The sequence below is a fragment of the Cucurbita moschata genome, unplaced genomic scaffold, assembly GCF_002738365.1.
Source record: "Cucurbita moschata cultivar Rifu unplaced genomic scaffold, Cmos_1.0 Cmo_Scf00022, whole genome shotgun sequence".
NCBI lineage: Eukaryota > Viridiplantae > Streptophyta > Magnoliopsida > Cucurbitales > Cucurbitaceae > Cucurbita > Cucurbita moschata.
The window spans coordinates 454,692-470,636 of NW_019268538.1; the positions used below are offsets into that span (position 1 = coordinate 454,692).

General features: G+C 32.9%; 2 protein-coding genes across 4 annotated transcripts in view; both read left to right on the top strand.

The window, feature by feature from the left end:
- The first annotated feature begins 1,877 nt into the window (after window positions 1-1,877).
- LOC111459592 (alcohol dehydrogenase-like 4) lies at window positions 1,878-5,887 on the top strand. Its single transcript, XM_023102576.1, has 10 exons — window positions 1,878-1,986; window positions 2,060-2,196; window positions 2,289-2,338; window positions 2,413-2,747; window positions 4,431-4,513; window positions 4,723-4,798; window positions 4,895-4,956; window positions 5,049-5,144; window positions 5,271-5,432; window positions 5,682-5,887. The coding sequence occupies exons 1-10, from the start codon at window positions 1,920-1,922 to the stop codon at window positions 5,790-5,792; spliced, it is 1,179 nt and encodes a 392-aa protein (XP_022958344.1). The 5' UTR covers window positions 1,878-1,919; the 3' UTR covers window positions 5,793-5,887.
- Window positions 5,888-6,647: 760 nt separating this feature from the next.
- LOC111459692 (ubiquitin carboxyl-terminal hydrolase 9-like) overlaps window positions 6,648-15,945 on the top strand; it is a 12,135-nt gene continuing 2,837 nt past the window's right edge. Inside the window, exons 1-10 of one of the 3 annotated variants that reach the window (XM_023102710.1) lie at window positions 6,652-6,990; window positions 7,329-7,580; window positions 8,932-9,076; window positions 10,938-10,997; window positions 11,091-11,186; window positions 13,234-13,270; window positions 13,343-13,614; window positions 13,744-13,884; window positions 15,097-15,267; window positions 15,587-15,844. In XM_023102710.1, the coding sequence (XP_022958478.1) occupies window positions 6,836-6,990; window positions 7,329-7,580; window positions 8,932-9,076; window positions 10,938-10,997; window positions 11,091-11,186; window positions 13,234-13,270; window positions 13,343-13,614; window positions 13,744-13,884; window positions 15,097-15,267; window positions 15,587-15,844 (1,587 nt within the window). In that variant the 5' untranslated portion in view covers window positions 6,652-6,835. Of the gene's footprint in view, window positions 6,991-7,328; window positions 7,581-8,931; window positions 9,077-10,937; window positions 10,998-11,090; window positions 11,187-13,233; window positions 13,615-13,743; window positions 13,885-15,096; window positions 15,268-15,586; window positions 15,845-15,945 lie in introns of all 3 variants that reach the window. The other 2 variants (XM_023102708.1, XM_023102709.1) reach the window with 2 other exon arrangements.

Genomic DNA, 15,945 nt, shown 5'->3' on the forward strand with positions numbered 1-15,945 from the left:
TTAACTAAATATAATAAATATTTTTAATTAAAATATAAGAAATTTGAATAACATTACACGTGATTGATCAAAATATATTTGAAAGGTTCATCAAATTGTTTGATTAAAGGTCAAAATTTTCGTAATATTTTATAAATACTTTTAGAAATAGTGGTATTTCTAATTTATATGGTCACTGAATTTACCCCATTTGATATTGAACGATTTTTTAAACATTTTTTTTTAGTATTAAAGAACTGAATTAAAAATTATAAATACCCATATAATTTTTTTTACAAAATTCTAACACTACCGAGTGATACAGATACGATCATAGACTTCATATGTAACAACTCATGTCCAGTATTCAAATCAAGACTCTGAATCCAAGATGGCTCTAGCATATCCTACATCTCTTGAGACATCATGTTACCTATTCCTTACTTCTTAAGAGTGAAGACTCCTCCACGTACTACCGTAAGTTCTTTTAGCATGTTTTGTCCTCACTCACTCATTTCAGGAAAATTCTTAAAACGTTCCCCAACATAAAATTTCTCTAAATAAAACACATTTAACCATGAAGATCCTATGATTAAACTACAAAAAAAAAAAAAAAAAAATGAAAATGTACCTTGTTAATATAAATCTTTCTCAGTAATTCTATCTGGTTGGGTTGTGGTGTTAGTTATAGGCTCTAATGGTTGGATGGTAATTTATAAGGATAAAGCCCATAATTATTTTAGAAATAAAAAAAAGAAAAAAAGAAAAAGAAGAGTTAGGTAGGAAAGGTAGATGACAAAGTTGAAAGAAAGGATGCAATGTGCATGCGGAGAGATATTGGGATTTGGAGTGAAAATAAATATGAATTTTTAATTTTCAATTTTATCTATATAATAAAATAATAAAATATATTCTTTTTCGTTTTTATACTTTTTTTTTTTTCTCCCCTAAAAATCTAAACCGTATATTAATAATATCAATGTTTAAACGGCAAATCTATATTAAGCAGGTTTCTATAAGACTCCAACTCTACAAATTAAATAGACATCTTTAATTTACAAATTAAATAGACATCTCTAATTTAAATGAAGGACAATATCGATTCATTTGAAATGACTACATAGTTCAATGTATAATCCCGCAATTTTTTACTCGTAGCATCATTAAAAACAATTTAAATTTGGAATATATGTGAGTTGCTTTTGGTTTCTCCTCTTGGTTGAAGGATGAAATAAATGAGTTGGCAATTTAAATTGTGGTATTTTAGAGTTTGGTAGAAACGTCTCACGTTGTAGCACTTTATGTCGATTATAAATATTAGTGGGCTCCTCATGTCGGCCTTTTTCTCCTCAAAACAATTATAGTGGGCTTTTCATCTTGGGCCCTTTTTCTCCTCCAACTCAGTCCAACCTTTCAAACAAAAAAAATAAAAAATAAAAAAAATTATCTTTGTTTAAATTATTCAATATTTTATGAACTTGAAGACAAGTTCCACAGTATCTCCAGCTAAAAATAATTAATAAATTTACCTGCCCACGTGTTTCCCACGTGTTTCATCTACAATTATAGTGTATTTAATTTTTAAATTATAAACTTCTTTCTTTATTAATAGTACATTATTTGTATGATCCCAATATAATGAACATATAAAAACACAAAAATATTGGAAATAAATATATATTTCAATTATTATATTATTTCGTTGACTTAATCTTTTAACTCGTAGTGATTTAAAATATTAATTGCGTTTTCATTGTTGATTAAGGGGCTTAATTAGATTAATTAATAATAACCCATCTCGTTTACCATCTTAATATTTACCATCTTAATGTTTACCATCTTTTTTTTCTTTTTCCATTTCAAACCACTCGCGCATAGCTCTATAAATACCATACGCCAAGCACCCTTCCACATAGCATACCAGGTCAACACACACGAAGATGGAGGTTGTTTCTCCGATCAACGGCTGCTCCGGCGACACCGCCGGAAAAGTCATCATCTGCAAAGGTAAAATACAACCACTCTCTCTGTTTCCTCCGCCGGCAAATCTCTCTCTATCCCTTACTTTCTTTTCTTACAGCCGCCGTCGCTTGGGGCCCCGGCGAGCCATTTGTCATCGAAAATGTCCGAGTGGAGCCGCCACAGAAAATGGAGGTCCGAGTAAAAATCCTCTACTCTTCCATTTGCCATACCGATCTCAGCGCTTGGAAAGGACAGGTAAAAAACACAAAAAAATAAATAAATAAAATAAAATAAAATTATGTTTAAGTCGTTTTGTAATTAACCATTTGAATCATTTGATATTTCAGGACGAAGCCCAGAGAGTTTACCCTCGTATCTTCGGCCACGAAGCTTCTGGGTTATTACCCCAACCCCTAAATTTTCATTATAAAAAAAAAAAAAATTATTAATTGTTTCCATTCCAAATCGCAGTATTGTGGAGAGTGTAGGAGAGGGGGTGGTGGACGTGGCTGCCGGAGATCACGTGATTCCGCTGTTCAATGGAGAGTGTGGCACGTGCCGATGTTGCCAAAACCCGAACACCAACACGTGCGAGAAGATGGGAGTGAATCCGATGAAAAGCACGATGGTCCACGACGGACAAACCCGGTTCACGACGGCGGATGAGCGACGGCAGCCGATATATCACTTCCTAAACACGTCAACTTTCAGCGAGTTCACGGTGTTGGAATCGGCTTGTGTTGTGAAGATTGACTCGGAAGCTCCCATCAAGAAGATGACTTTACTAAGCTGTGGCCTTTCAACTGGTACGTAATTAAAACTCGAAATGACAAAATTTTTAATTTTATTTTTTAATTTTTGTTCATCGCTTTCGTTGTTGACCAATCAAAAAGATTTGTTTTTTAAGCGGAAAACCCAATGTCTAGGGCTATGTGGACAGCAGCATTAATTATACATATCCCTACCTCGTCTTGTCACTATGTTATCAACTAAAAAATTAATATCAATACTTCAATCAACAAACAACTAATTATTAATTAATTATATACATTTAACGCTTAATTAAGTCATTTTTAATTTCCTTATCTTTCTACAATGCATATTATAATTTATCATATAGTTAAAAGAAATGAATTTTGTTGATGAACGTATCTAATTTGATTGGCACTTTAATATGATTACTTTTTTGTAAATATCAAATAATTTTTATGGATTGACTTAATTAATTTGGTATAATCACTAATTACCAAAATTAAAACTAAAATGGAGTAAATGAAAAGGTTAAACAAAAAGATAGAATAGGGTTGTTATTATTATTATTATTATTATTATTTAATTGAAAGAAAAAAAAAAGAATCAATGTCCGTGGAGGATCTTATGTTTTATTTACTTTTTTGACCGTCCTGATCTGATTTAATGTTTATTAAATAATTGTTGTGTCGGCTTTATTTATTTATTTATTGTCCTTTTCTGTTCAATATAATTGTCATGTTTTTCTTATGTGATCAAAATAAAGTTGGGAGATGAAAATTGAATTTAATATAATTGCAATAAAGTTTGAAGTACTAATCTTGTTTACATTTATCAGAATTAGGAGACCGTATTTCTTTTTATTTTTCTTTTTAATTTTCATTTTAATTTGAGGTCACCTTGTGGGGAGGGAACATAATTTTATTATATAGTTTTTTTTAATAAAAAAAATATTTCGTAAAGTCTCAAAATACGACCAAATCAAATATTTATACGATAGGATTGTTTGTAAAATGGTTTATAAAACACATTTTTTTCTACCATACATATTTAAATTTGTCTTTACTCTTTAAGACTTTATTTTTAAAAATGATAGAAGATAAATTTGATGTGACTTTTTATTTTATTAAAATGTGATGGATCCTTGAAATGTTTTCTTTTCTATCACTTTCTTTCTTTTTTTAATTTCTTTTTAAAAAAAGTTATTTAGCGGAAAAAGTTCGGATAATTCTTTTGGATTAGAGAATCAAAATGGACTTTTTAAAAAATACATAGAAAAAAACTAAAATAAGATTTAAAATGGTATAAAAGAAAAAAAAGTAGAAGATATTGAATTTATAAAGAAAGTAAATGATGTTATATTTTAAAAAAAGATCCGGTTGCAAGGGAATGGCGCTGTACCGGATCATTTCCCGGAAAATGCAAATGGAATGGTGAACTAAAACGGATTCAAAAATTGGCGGAAGGGTTTGGTCATCCGTTTTGCGCAGTTTCCGTTATTAGTTATGGAACCCTTTTCTTGCGCCTACTCCTATTTTTCTTTTCTTTTTCCTTTTTTTTTTCCTTTCTAAAAATATGTTCAAGCAAAGTAAATTTTATTAAAATGATAATTTAAAAAAAAAAAAAAAAAAAACTTCCAACAATATTTGATTTTCTAATGTCTTTTATAATATATGAATTTTCAGATATAAATATTATAATTAATTTTTTAGTTTTATCAAAATTGACAATGGGAACAGGAGTGGGTGCAGCGTGGAACACTGCCAACGTGGAAGCTGGATCCACGGTGGCCATTTTTGGGCTGGGAGCAGTAGGACTCGCGGTAATTAATTCTTCTCTTCAAAATATTATAATTAATAATTATTGATTTTTGTTCGTTTATAGTTTAGTTGTATTAATTCAACTCCACCTAATACCTGACTCCAAGCTCTCTTAGTTGTGGGGTCGATGCTAATAAATGTGCACCTAATGACTTTAATAAGTGAGTTGAATTCAACCTGTCTCCAACTTGTGGTGCTTGTACTTTTTCAGGTAGCTGAAGGAGCTCGAGCTCGCGGTGCTTCTAAAATCATCGGTGTCGATGTCAATTCCCATAAGTCTCCCATTGGTAACTTATACATTCAAACCTGTTGATTTGGATCTCAATTGGGTTAAACTTTTTGACTTTGATTCTAACCTTAAATCAAATACTTGGTACAAATAGGGAAGCAATTTGGAATCACGGACTTTATAAACCCTAGAGACTCTCACAAACTTGTTCATGAGGTCGGTATTTATTATATATATTATAATTAAAATTATAAATTTCCACATATTAATGATCTAATGTTATAGACATTGACGGTTTTGACTTGTAGATCATCGTAGAGATGACGAACGGAGGCGTGGATTATAGTTTCGAATGCGTTGGGGGTGTGGAAGTTTTACGCACAGCCTTCTTGTCTACACACATTGTAAGTTACCATTACAATTGACATTGTAAACACGATAATTTGTGACATGACATGTTTGTATGTGTGACATTGTAAATACGATAATTTGTGAGATGACATGTTCGTATGTGTGCGCGTACACGATAGGGATGGGGAACCACAGTGATGTTGGGAATTCATACAACCCCAGAAATGCTTCCTCTTCACCCAATGGAGCTGTTCAATGGGCGCAAGGTGGTAGCTTCCGTTTTTGGAGGCTTCAAAGGCAGGACTCAAATCCCTCATTTTGCCAAGCAATGCATCCTCGGGGTAACTAAACTTCCTCCTCCTTTTAATTATCAGACATGATTAAAATGTAATTAAGATTAGATTAATATATGAGCTCGAGTTGCAAGGTTAAACTGACGATTGATATTCATATTTCATTCAATTTATTCATATTCCATTTACGATTAGAATTAAAAGAAATTTTGGTTATTCATGGATGAAGAAAGTATATTTAATATTTGATGCATATTATGAAGAGGGTTTTAAGTTAATTTTTTTTTTTTATATCAGGTGGTAAAATTGGATGAGTTCATAACAGATGAACTTCCCTTCGAGGACATAAACTCTGCATTTAAACGACTTATGGATGGAAAATCTTTGAGATGTCTTTTGTATTTGTAATACATTTAAGATATAAATTCTCTCGTGTGTGCTAAATAAATAATTCAAATCTCGTGTGATGTATTTATATTATGTTAATATTTGATATTTAAGATGGATTGTGTAACTCTATGAAAATAATTGAGAGATTTTGCTCGTTTATAATATAATTATTGCATGTGTATGATATTTCATTTTATTACTAGTTGGCTCGATCGCATAGCTATACAAAATGGTTTTGTTGTATACATAAATATTATATCGTAATTTCCTAAAAGAAGTTGTAACAAAGTTATTAATAATATTTTAGGCATACTAGCTAATGGTATTGAAACCCATATAAAATCCTCCAAATTAGCAATACAAAACAATTTAATTATTTGTTTAAAATTTGAAGTCAAAGGTAGGAGACTAAATGCATAAATAGATTAATCTTATTCAACCCATCAATTTAAGAAAAATATTTATAAAGAGAGGGATGAACTAAACATTCTTAACATGGGTGTATAAACCTCTCCTAACAAACACTTTTAAAATTGTGAAGTTGACAACCATAAGTATCAATAATACATCAATTGAAGGCCTTAATTTAAAAATTATTCTTCTGAAGTTTAGGATTGGAACCAAGATTCAAAATTTAGATTAAAAATACACTTTTGTTGCAACATTCTCCTATATCTACTACGATGTGACTATATTATCTTACTTACTTGTTTTGAAGTAAAGACTATCCTCACAAATAAACACGAAGGGGGTATAAGAGAATATAGTATAAAATAAAAGGAAGGGATGGAAGTCTAATTCAGTTTACCAAAGAATCAAACAATCGAGCAGGGGTTCCTTGGAATATACCTTTTTCTTACTGTTTCTTTCATTTTTCTGTTCCCGCTCTGTCTCTGCTCTAAGATCGGAACGGAACTTACATCTCTTTCATTCATTCTTTCTTTCCTTTTTCTTTCCATTTTTCCTCAATTCAATTCAATTCATTCATTTTTCTCAACCTGTTTGACCCTGTCTGGACTCTGTTCCTCCAATTACTCCCTATCGGATCTTCGGAGTTGATCATGACCGTCCCTGCTTCCGGTTTTATCATGGAAAGCGACGGATCAAACTGCCTGCCACTCCCCCCAGATGTGGAGAATCGGATCGTCTCCGACCTTCTGAAGGAATCCGAGTCTAATTTGAAAGAAGGCAATCTCCACTATGTTGTTTCTAATCGGTATTGCTTCTTCTCGGTTTTCTAATGTGTCGAGTGGGGTATTGTGTGTTTTGGAAGTTCGGTCGCTTTAATTTTTGGTTTTCTACTTTGTCTTGTGTTTCTTGAAGTTCATTTCCAGCGTAGTCTAAAAATATGCCATTGCTATGCGTATCTGTAGTTGTCAATTCATACGTTTTATCTTTCTTGTCTCACATGTTTGTGGGTACTTTCTATCATGCGCGCTTTCTTTTTCCCGGGAGATCTTGAGTTTCTTTAAGGTTTAATTCAATGAATTTTGGACATGTAAATTGCTGAGATTCTTTGGAATGCAAGAAATGTTCACTCTACTATTCATGCAGGTGGTTTAGAAGATGGCAATTATATGTCGGACAGCCTACTGAAGAATTTTTTAGCAAAGATCAGTCCTCTGATTCCCCACACTTGAATGTGTCTCCGTTCAACATTCTAAGACCCGGTCCTATTGATAATTCAGATATAATCATTAACGGAGGAGATTCTGAGAATAACGAGTTGGAGATAGAAAGATTTTTGGTGGAACGACGGGATTATGTTTTGGTGCCCGGTGAAGTTTGGGAGAAACTTTATGATTGGTAAGATGTCCGCTCATTTTCTTTGTCAAACTATCCTTTGACTCATCTACTATTTCTTGTTCTGTTGCTTCTTCTTTTTATCAGACATTACTTTTTATGTTGGTGACATGCTTTTAATTGTTATCTATACATATTTCTATGGTTGTCTCTATGATATTTTTTGAATATGAGCATTGTTGAATCGAAAAGTTACAAAGAAAATTCTCTAGTTTATGTTAATTGAATCAGGAATTTATTTGCAAAAAGAACTAAATAGTGCTGCAACCTCAGAAGTTGTATGACATTTTGCATATCTTCTGTTTCCTCCGTGTTGTACACTTTCCTTTTGGGTACACAACAACTGATGGACATTGCCTCATGCTGATAAATCAAGCATCCAAGAGCATTCAAAACATTTGAACGAGAGCTCTCAACATTTTCTACTTTATTGAAGTTGAGGCAAATAGATGTGACTGGACCTCCCCTATCCACATGCCCAAAACACGACAACTTGTACTTATAGTAATATAGAGACGTTTCATCTACAACTTGTCTGCTGTGTTAGATCCATTTGGAAAAAGAACACAACTCAAAATATTCACGTTTTCTGGACTCCTCAGCTTGCACAATGCATACAAAAGAACCTTAGGTAACAATTGAGGAGTTGTAATTCCTGAAACAAAGATTAATACTTATGTACCCAAGGGATATAAGTTCCAGATTTTGTTCTCCCCTATCAACAGGAGACCATCAATCACCTGTAATAAAGCTCTTGCTTCTTATCGCCAAGATTTCTCTTTACAATGAATCTCCAAGTCTTGTTTTGATTAATTCTTACCAAGCATAAAAAAAAAAAACAGAGGTGTTTGACGGCCCAGAAATTACATAAAATCCTGGATATCTTTGGAGTTAAGCTGATTTCCAGCCTATCATTCGCAAGGAAGTATTCAACCCTTTCCATTCTGGATCATTGAGTAGTTCTCTATAAGGCCTTTTAGTTTCAAATGTTCCACCATGATAATTTATCTTTACCAAGTAGTAAGTACTAGAGGTTTGATTGAGTATCTGTGAATGTAAGTAACGTGGATGGCGATTTTGGATATTCATATGATTAAACAGTATTAATCATATGGTTTTGTCTCAAACTACCAAGTTTCACTTTCTGCCAACCTCTAATTTCTCTCTCGTTTGATTTGGTTTCTTTATTATTTTATGTACTCTACTTGGTGCATTCTTGAATGGAACTGTTTTATTGGAAATTACCTATGGAATTAAAGTTGTATGTGTATTGGGTTTACTGTTATTACCATGATTTCCAAACCCAAAACTATTTGGGATGCCTGAGTTGTTGTTACATCCTTGTTTTTATTAGGTATAAAGGAGGACCACCGTTACCAAGAAAGTTGATATCCCAAGGTGTCACTCAAAAAAATTTTTATGTGGAGGTTTATCTACTTTGTCTAAAATTGATTGATTCCAGGGATGGAAGTGAATCTACCATACGATTGAGCAAGAAGGTATTCTTCATATTTTACCCTTTGATTCATTAAAAACTTGGATAGTGCAAGGTGGTCATAAGATTTTCCTTACAATTATTTGTTTGATCCCAGTTAAAAATAAATGCGGTTATATATATATCTTTTTTGCTGATAGATCGTATATTCTGCAAGTGGGATCAAACATTGGTTGACAATAAAACATTTGAGAATTTTGGACCATTATAAAATTAAATCCTTGAAAGCTTGCAAAGGAAGAGGCAACATTTAAAACTTTGCAGTCTAACAGTTAAGTGAGGCTGATCCCCAAACTCCAACATGTCCAACACACAAGGGTTGCTCCAGACTTAATTAGATGAGGGGTTTAACCAATAAATTAACTCTAAAGGTGATACTACCGAATACCTAAATGTGGTGGGTTTGCTGGGCATGTGCAGGATTTGAAGTTGGAGAACAAAATAAAAATATGAGAAGAGAAGTGAAAGGGATGAAAGGAAACCCCAAGAAGTAAAATTAGATAGCAAATACAAAATAAGAGGTGCAAATCATGTCACATTGCTTGCACCTCTGCATCAGCCAACAGGTTGAAGGTCATGATTAGTAAAATGTTCAGCCATGGCCAATCATCTGATGCCACGGGGGGGAGTTAAAGAAGCAAAAGAATGAAATATATATAGGTGTGTGTGTGTGTGTGGTCTGGTTTGAACTGAGTATTTCTGTTTTCAGAATTTCCTTCATTTTAAAGCCTTAGTAGCAGAGCGCTAAGTGGAAAACTCCCCATAGCATCCAACTTCTGACTAATCTGTCATTTTCATGGCTGGGGGAAGATAAAAAAATAACAAAGAACAGGGATAGTTTATTTTTGGCTAGTTCTCTACCAAAAAGCCACTTGCATTAGCACAAGTTCCAACCTTTGTTATCTTCAGATTAGCATTTGTCAACAGGAAAAAGAAAATCTAGAATTTGCAACTGTAATAAAAGAGGGAGATCCATTCTCAAAGGAGTGGGGGACTCTTCTTGGTGTATGAAATCTTATCTTTTTTTTGTAATTGCTTGATAATTATTTCATAGGAGATCGCTATGTAATTTTCTTGTTACTCCTTGAACAATAAAAACATGTAAAGAGTTGCAAATAACTGCTAATTGTGTTGGATTGAATACCTTCTTTATTTTCAGAAACTTTTGCTTGCTTAGCTTGTTGCTGCATTTTTAACTACAAGATCCTATTGGCCCTCTGTTCAAATATATTACTTCTTGTTTACCTCGTCTTTGGCCTTATTTGTGGGTCCTTATTATGTTGAAATATTCTTTTGATTCCAGAAAAATTTTCCAAACTCACTGGTGGAATAAGATTTTATCGCATTAAAGATTGTGTGTCCATTGTATAGTTAATCTGTATATGATTTTCTGTTTTCCCAGAATGTATTGGATTCCTGGGGATACTTATCACATCTAATCGCTGGATTATGAGCTTGTGCTTGATCTTTTAACCCCATTAGCATGATGCATTGTAGTTTCTTTGGTCTTTTGAGGCCATGGGTTACTTTTGTTAATGCAGTGCTTTCTGATGATTAAAGTAGATTGAAATATTTGCATTAGCATTTCATTTCACCCAAAGTCAGATGAAAGTACATGATGAAAAAAAATCCTTTGGGAGAACAGAAGTCCGCTTGATATACATTTGGTTTGGTCTACTTTCTAAAAGTGTTCTCAAAATCCAAGCCCAATTTTGAAAACTAAAAAAAATAGATTTCATTAGGTCTTGGTACAAGTTTGACTTTTATGTGTTCAAGTCGAGCTATGTGCATATATGTCTTAGTCTTCACTGTATGTGAACTATCAGCAACTGCAGAACTTTGCTTACCCTCTTTCTGCAACACAGGCCACCATATCTGATCTTCGTGAGAAGGTGTTTGCACTTAAAGGAGTAGAGCAAAAAGAGGTCTGTGAACTTCTTTTTTGTTTGTAGATATGGGAACATGTTAGTATTATCTTTTACAACTATTTTGGATCACTGCTTTTTGGTAACTTGCAGGCGTGTATATGGGACTACTTCAACAAATGGAAACAATCAGTATTGGATGGGACGAGCCAAACCCTTGAAGAACTAAACTTGCAGATGGATCAACATGTGAGTACTTATTCAATGTATTTATTTTATGCGTATATTGATCTAAGAAGGATTAGCTTTGAGGAGGGTGTATGGATAGATGATGTCTCTTTCCTGCTTTCTTTTTCTATGTTCCCAATCAATCCTTACGAGTGGCTAATTTAAGTGAACATTCATTCATTGTTTTGCTGACTGAATATAACAATTCATGCTAGACATCATTATTCTTGGATGATGTTTTTTATTAGAAAGCTTGATGGTAGTGAAATCATGAAATTTGAATGTGCTATATCACTTAAATTTCTGGTGGGTTATTAGAAAGCTTGGGTCCATTTTTAAGGGTATGCCATGAGCAGCATGTTCTAGACTTGCAGATGGATCAAGATGTGATTACTTATTCAATGTTTTTATTTTATGGGTATATTGATCCAAGAAGGATTAACTTTGGGGAGGGTGTATGGATAGAGGATGTCTCTTCCTTTCTTTCATTTACTATGTTCCAATGGATCCTTATGAGTGGCTATTTTAAATGAATGTTCATCCTTATTTTGCTGACTATGACTTCGTTTACAATTCACACTAGACATCATTTTTCTTGGATGGTAGTTTTTATTAAAAAAAAAAAAAAAAAAAAAAAAAGCTTGCGTAGCCGCCTCATCATCTCAATTATTTTGCTAAATGGCAGCCTATGCTCCACGAATTTATTTTATAATAAATATATTTTAAAAAAAACAATAATTATAATAAAAAAAATTTAAAAGCTAAAATAAATAATTATTTATTATTCAAAGTAGTTGGTATAGGTATAAAAAATAATAAAAAAAAATACTTATTATTTATTTATTCCATGTATTTTGAATTTTGTTTATTTGACGTGTTCGTGAAGTTAATTTTGATCGAGTACAATATTTTAAATTAGTCGATCGAGTCAGGTTAGAAAATATGTCACGAATTGTCAGGACTCTATTAACGATTAAGAACGCAGTTGGTTGTATCACAAGAAAAAGAAAAAAAAATTAATTTAATTTATTTTTTTATTTATTAGCTTGGTAAAATCCAAAATTAAGATGACTTAATTTCCCTTAAGATAAAATAAAATAAATAAAAGGTATTTTAAGGGGACTCCACATGGCTTGGAAGATATAGTTAGTGTATATTATTAAAGATTGAAAAATAATGAATGATTTAATCATGCAATAAATTATAATATAAGATGGTAGGTTGTGATTATCGAAGAGGTCGAAGTATAAAAATACTCAGTAAGTAACGTACTTGTAGNTGTGCTACACCACTTAAATTTCTGGATGTTCTTGGTTGAGTGTACAATTGGATATCACTTGTTGGATGAAACGCAATTTTTTTAAGGAAAATTAGTTGTATCTATCTCATATCAGAGTTGGAACTGATATTAAAAGCCTGTATTGGGGTTTTGAGGAAAGGAGAATGAAGGGGTGCATAGCTTGAACATAGCAAAGTTATAAGTGGCTGGGCTTTGTGATTTGGTTCTCTCTCTCAATCAGTCCTGGGTGTAAGTATTATTTAAACTATGTTTTTAGGTATTGCTTTGGGGGGCTTTGGTTGTGTCTATGTTTCACCTCTTTCATCTTTGTTATCTATCAGGAGATGCTTTTTCTTTGATGCATAAAATGTCGATAACCAATCCTTTGGGGATCTTGTTCCTCGTAAATCTTTCCTGAATAACTTTTGAACACGTCTAGGAGCTAATTTATGTTTTTAGTAACTTGATTTGGAAAGAACAAATGTTTGAAATGGTAAAATTTACCTATAATGATGTCGGTGACTGCGATCATGATGTGTGTGTGTGTGTGTTTTTTTTTTTCTTTTTGCCTCAAATATTTGCGTAGAGTGAAATTTCAAAGCATGGTGATATAGAGAGAATAATTTCAGAAAAATTTACATTTAAGTTTTTTTGTCTCTCTTTTCCATAATGAAATATTATGTTCTAAATCAGCAATGCATCCGAGCACATTGGTTCTGCATTCAATTTGTTGGAGATGTTCATTTTAAATTTATCTATTTTCATGTACTTATATTCACTCTTCTGCAGATCCTCCTTGAAGTTGATGGAACTACTCTTCAGACCGGTATGGATGCCACTCAAAACGAGCTAGCTTTGGTAGCCCTTGAACCTTCATGGTCACCTTTGTCAATTGCAGGGGGTGCAGTGATGTCAAGTGGACATTCATCCAGTTATGGTAATCAGGGAAGTTCTTTCAGCACATCAGTTTCTGACATGGATGATAGAAATGACGTTAGTAGTATTGTAAAGAACAGAGGGAGGGGTGGTTTGATAGGGTTGCAGAATTTAGGAAATACATGTTTCATGAATAGTGCCCTTCAATGCTTAGTTCATACGCCACCCTTTGTAGAATATTTTTTACAAGATTATTCTGAAGAGATCAACTCCGACAATCCTTTGGGAATGCACGTAGGTGGCTTTTCTCATCTTTGGTCTTCATTTTCTTTTTTTATTAAAACTGTTTTTAATTATTCATTGGATATTTTTTTTTCCTGGAAGTTAAACTTGATTTTGTGGGTATACTCAATGTTTCTGCAGGGAGTGTTTGCCCTTGCTTTTGGTGAATTGTTGAGGAAATTATGGTTGCCAGGACAAAGCTCAATTGCACCACGTGCATTTAAGGGAAACTTAGCTCGTTTTGCTCCCCAGTTCAGTGGTTATAACCAGCACGATTCCCAAGTTAGTACCATATTTATAGAACTCCTTTTGTTTTATATAGTCGCTCCTTTCCTAAGTGATCTCTCTACGCTCCCACAATTAGGATGCTATTGTACTTGCATCTTTAGTGTTTGATTTTAGTTGTGAACAGCTTAATTTAGCTAACAGTTCTCATAAGTAGAAATACTATAATTGTGAATTATCGTGCATTGCCTTTTTTAAGTTTCTGTGTGCTTTATTTCATTCATCTGATGACAATTAATTGTTCAGAAGCTTAGTAAATGTAGTAAGATTTGGAGCTGACAACTTTGTTAAGCTTTTGGAAAAATTAATTTCATTTATGTTACTTGGACAACAAGCTACCATCTTCTGATGAGATTTCAACTACCATCCCTAGTATCTTATGAGGTGATCTTACTCTGCGCGTTTATGATTGCCATTTTCTTCTTTCCTTTTCTTCTATAATCATCCTTTTAGAAACTTCATAAAAGAGATTTTACGATTTGAAATATTTAAACAAAGAAAGAAATGGTTTTTACATATTTAATCTTTTTTTAGAAAAAAAATATATTGTATCTCCCCTCTCAGGCTCATAACTTATTGTCTGCTTTTATACGAAACCCCACAATTTTGCGCTTCTATGTGACTTGTGCTTTAAAATGTACTAGTCGTATGAATACATTGTCGCATTGTACTTACTGCATGTTGATTTAAACAATGATTCGACATCCATTTTTGGTTCTTGTACTTTCAGCTTTTGTCTATTTTGATCCCTCTACTCTCAAAACATCCAGTTTGGTCTCTTTATATTTTTAAAGTGATTATTGTGTTTGCAAAACCTCACACAAATTCTATGCACAACGAATACTCTTTAATACAAAAATACAACCATATTTCTGAAATTTATGGAGGGTGGTGTTGTGCTGATATTGTGATTGGGAAAAATAAGATGAAAATGGAAAGGGACCAAAATTATTACTATTTTAAACTATAGGGACAAAACTAAAAATTTTGGAAGTACAAATACCAGAATTAGTACTTTACAATTCTTTTTTCTTGCTCAAGCGGAGGAGAACATACTTCAGTTTAAATTCAATTTAATGGAAGTAGTTGATTTGGCTATAATTTTCTAGGAAATTCAATTCAAATTTCTGATTATGAATGTGTTCGTTCATACATAGTGCATCAATTTGTTTTTGTAGATCCTAACCTAGGTTAGATGTCTGTCTCTAGGAACTTCTTGCATTCTTACTGGATGGTCTGCATGAAGATTTGAATCGTGTTAAGAGGAAACCTTATTTTGAAACAAAGGCTTCTGATGGTCGTCCAGATGTAGAAGTTGCGGACGAGTGTTGGAGATACCATAAAGCTCGAAATGATTCTATAATTGTGGATGTTTGTCAAGTAAGTAGCTTTTGATATATTTGAGAATCTCATTGCATAATCATCCTGCTTGCCATGTTGCTGTGTCAATCACTGCAGGTAGTTCTAAGTTGCACGATCTGTAGTTTGTGATGTAAATATGAACCGTGTCAAGAAGTTCTCATGTTTACTCTCATAAGTTACATTATCCTTTTTAATCTTTCAATTAAAGTCATTTACATGTTTCATCTTTAACTAGTAGAGATTGATGGGATGTCTTAAGTTAGTTTTTGGTTTGGACTATCTAGTTATTTAAATTATTGTTTATTTTCTAATCATGTATAATTGATTTAACTCACAGGGTCAATATAAGTCAACATTGGTTTGTCCAGTTTGTAGAAAGATTTCCATTACTTTTGATCCATTTATGTATTTGTCATTGCCGCTACCTTCAACTGTCACCCGCAGTGTGACAGTGAGTGTGTTCTATGGTGACGGTAGTGGTCTTCCAATGCCATACACTGTGACAGTACAAAGACATGGTTGCACCAAGGATCTCACCCTTGCATTGGCTACAGCGTGCTGCTTGAAGAGTGATGAAGATCTTCTGCTTGTAGAGGTAAGTATGTGACATACGTTTGGTTTCTGCTTTCTTATTTCTTATATTACAATTAATGTTCATCTTGATGTATGATGTCCTTTTTTTTTTTTTTTGTTGTG

Coding starts and splice junctions, on each gene's coding strand:
- LOC111459592 (XM_023102576.1), top strand. CDS start 1,920: ATGGAGGTTGTTTCTCCGATCAACGGCTGCTCCGGCGACACCGCCGGA. Junction 2,339..2,412: donor TTCGGCCACGAAGCTTCTGG/GTTATTACCCCA, acceptor TCCAAATCGCAG/TATTGTGGAGAGTGTAGGAG. Junction 5,145..5,270: donor CCTTCTTGTCTACACACATT/GTAAGTTACCAT, acceptor CGTACACGATAG/GGATGGGGAACCACAGTGAT.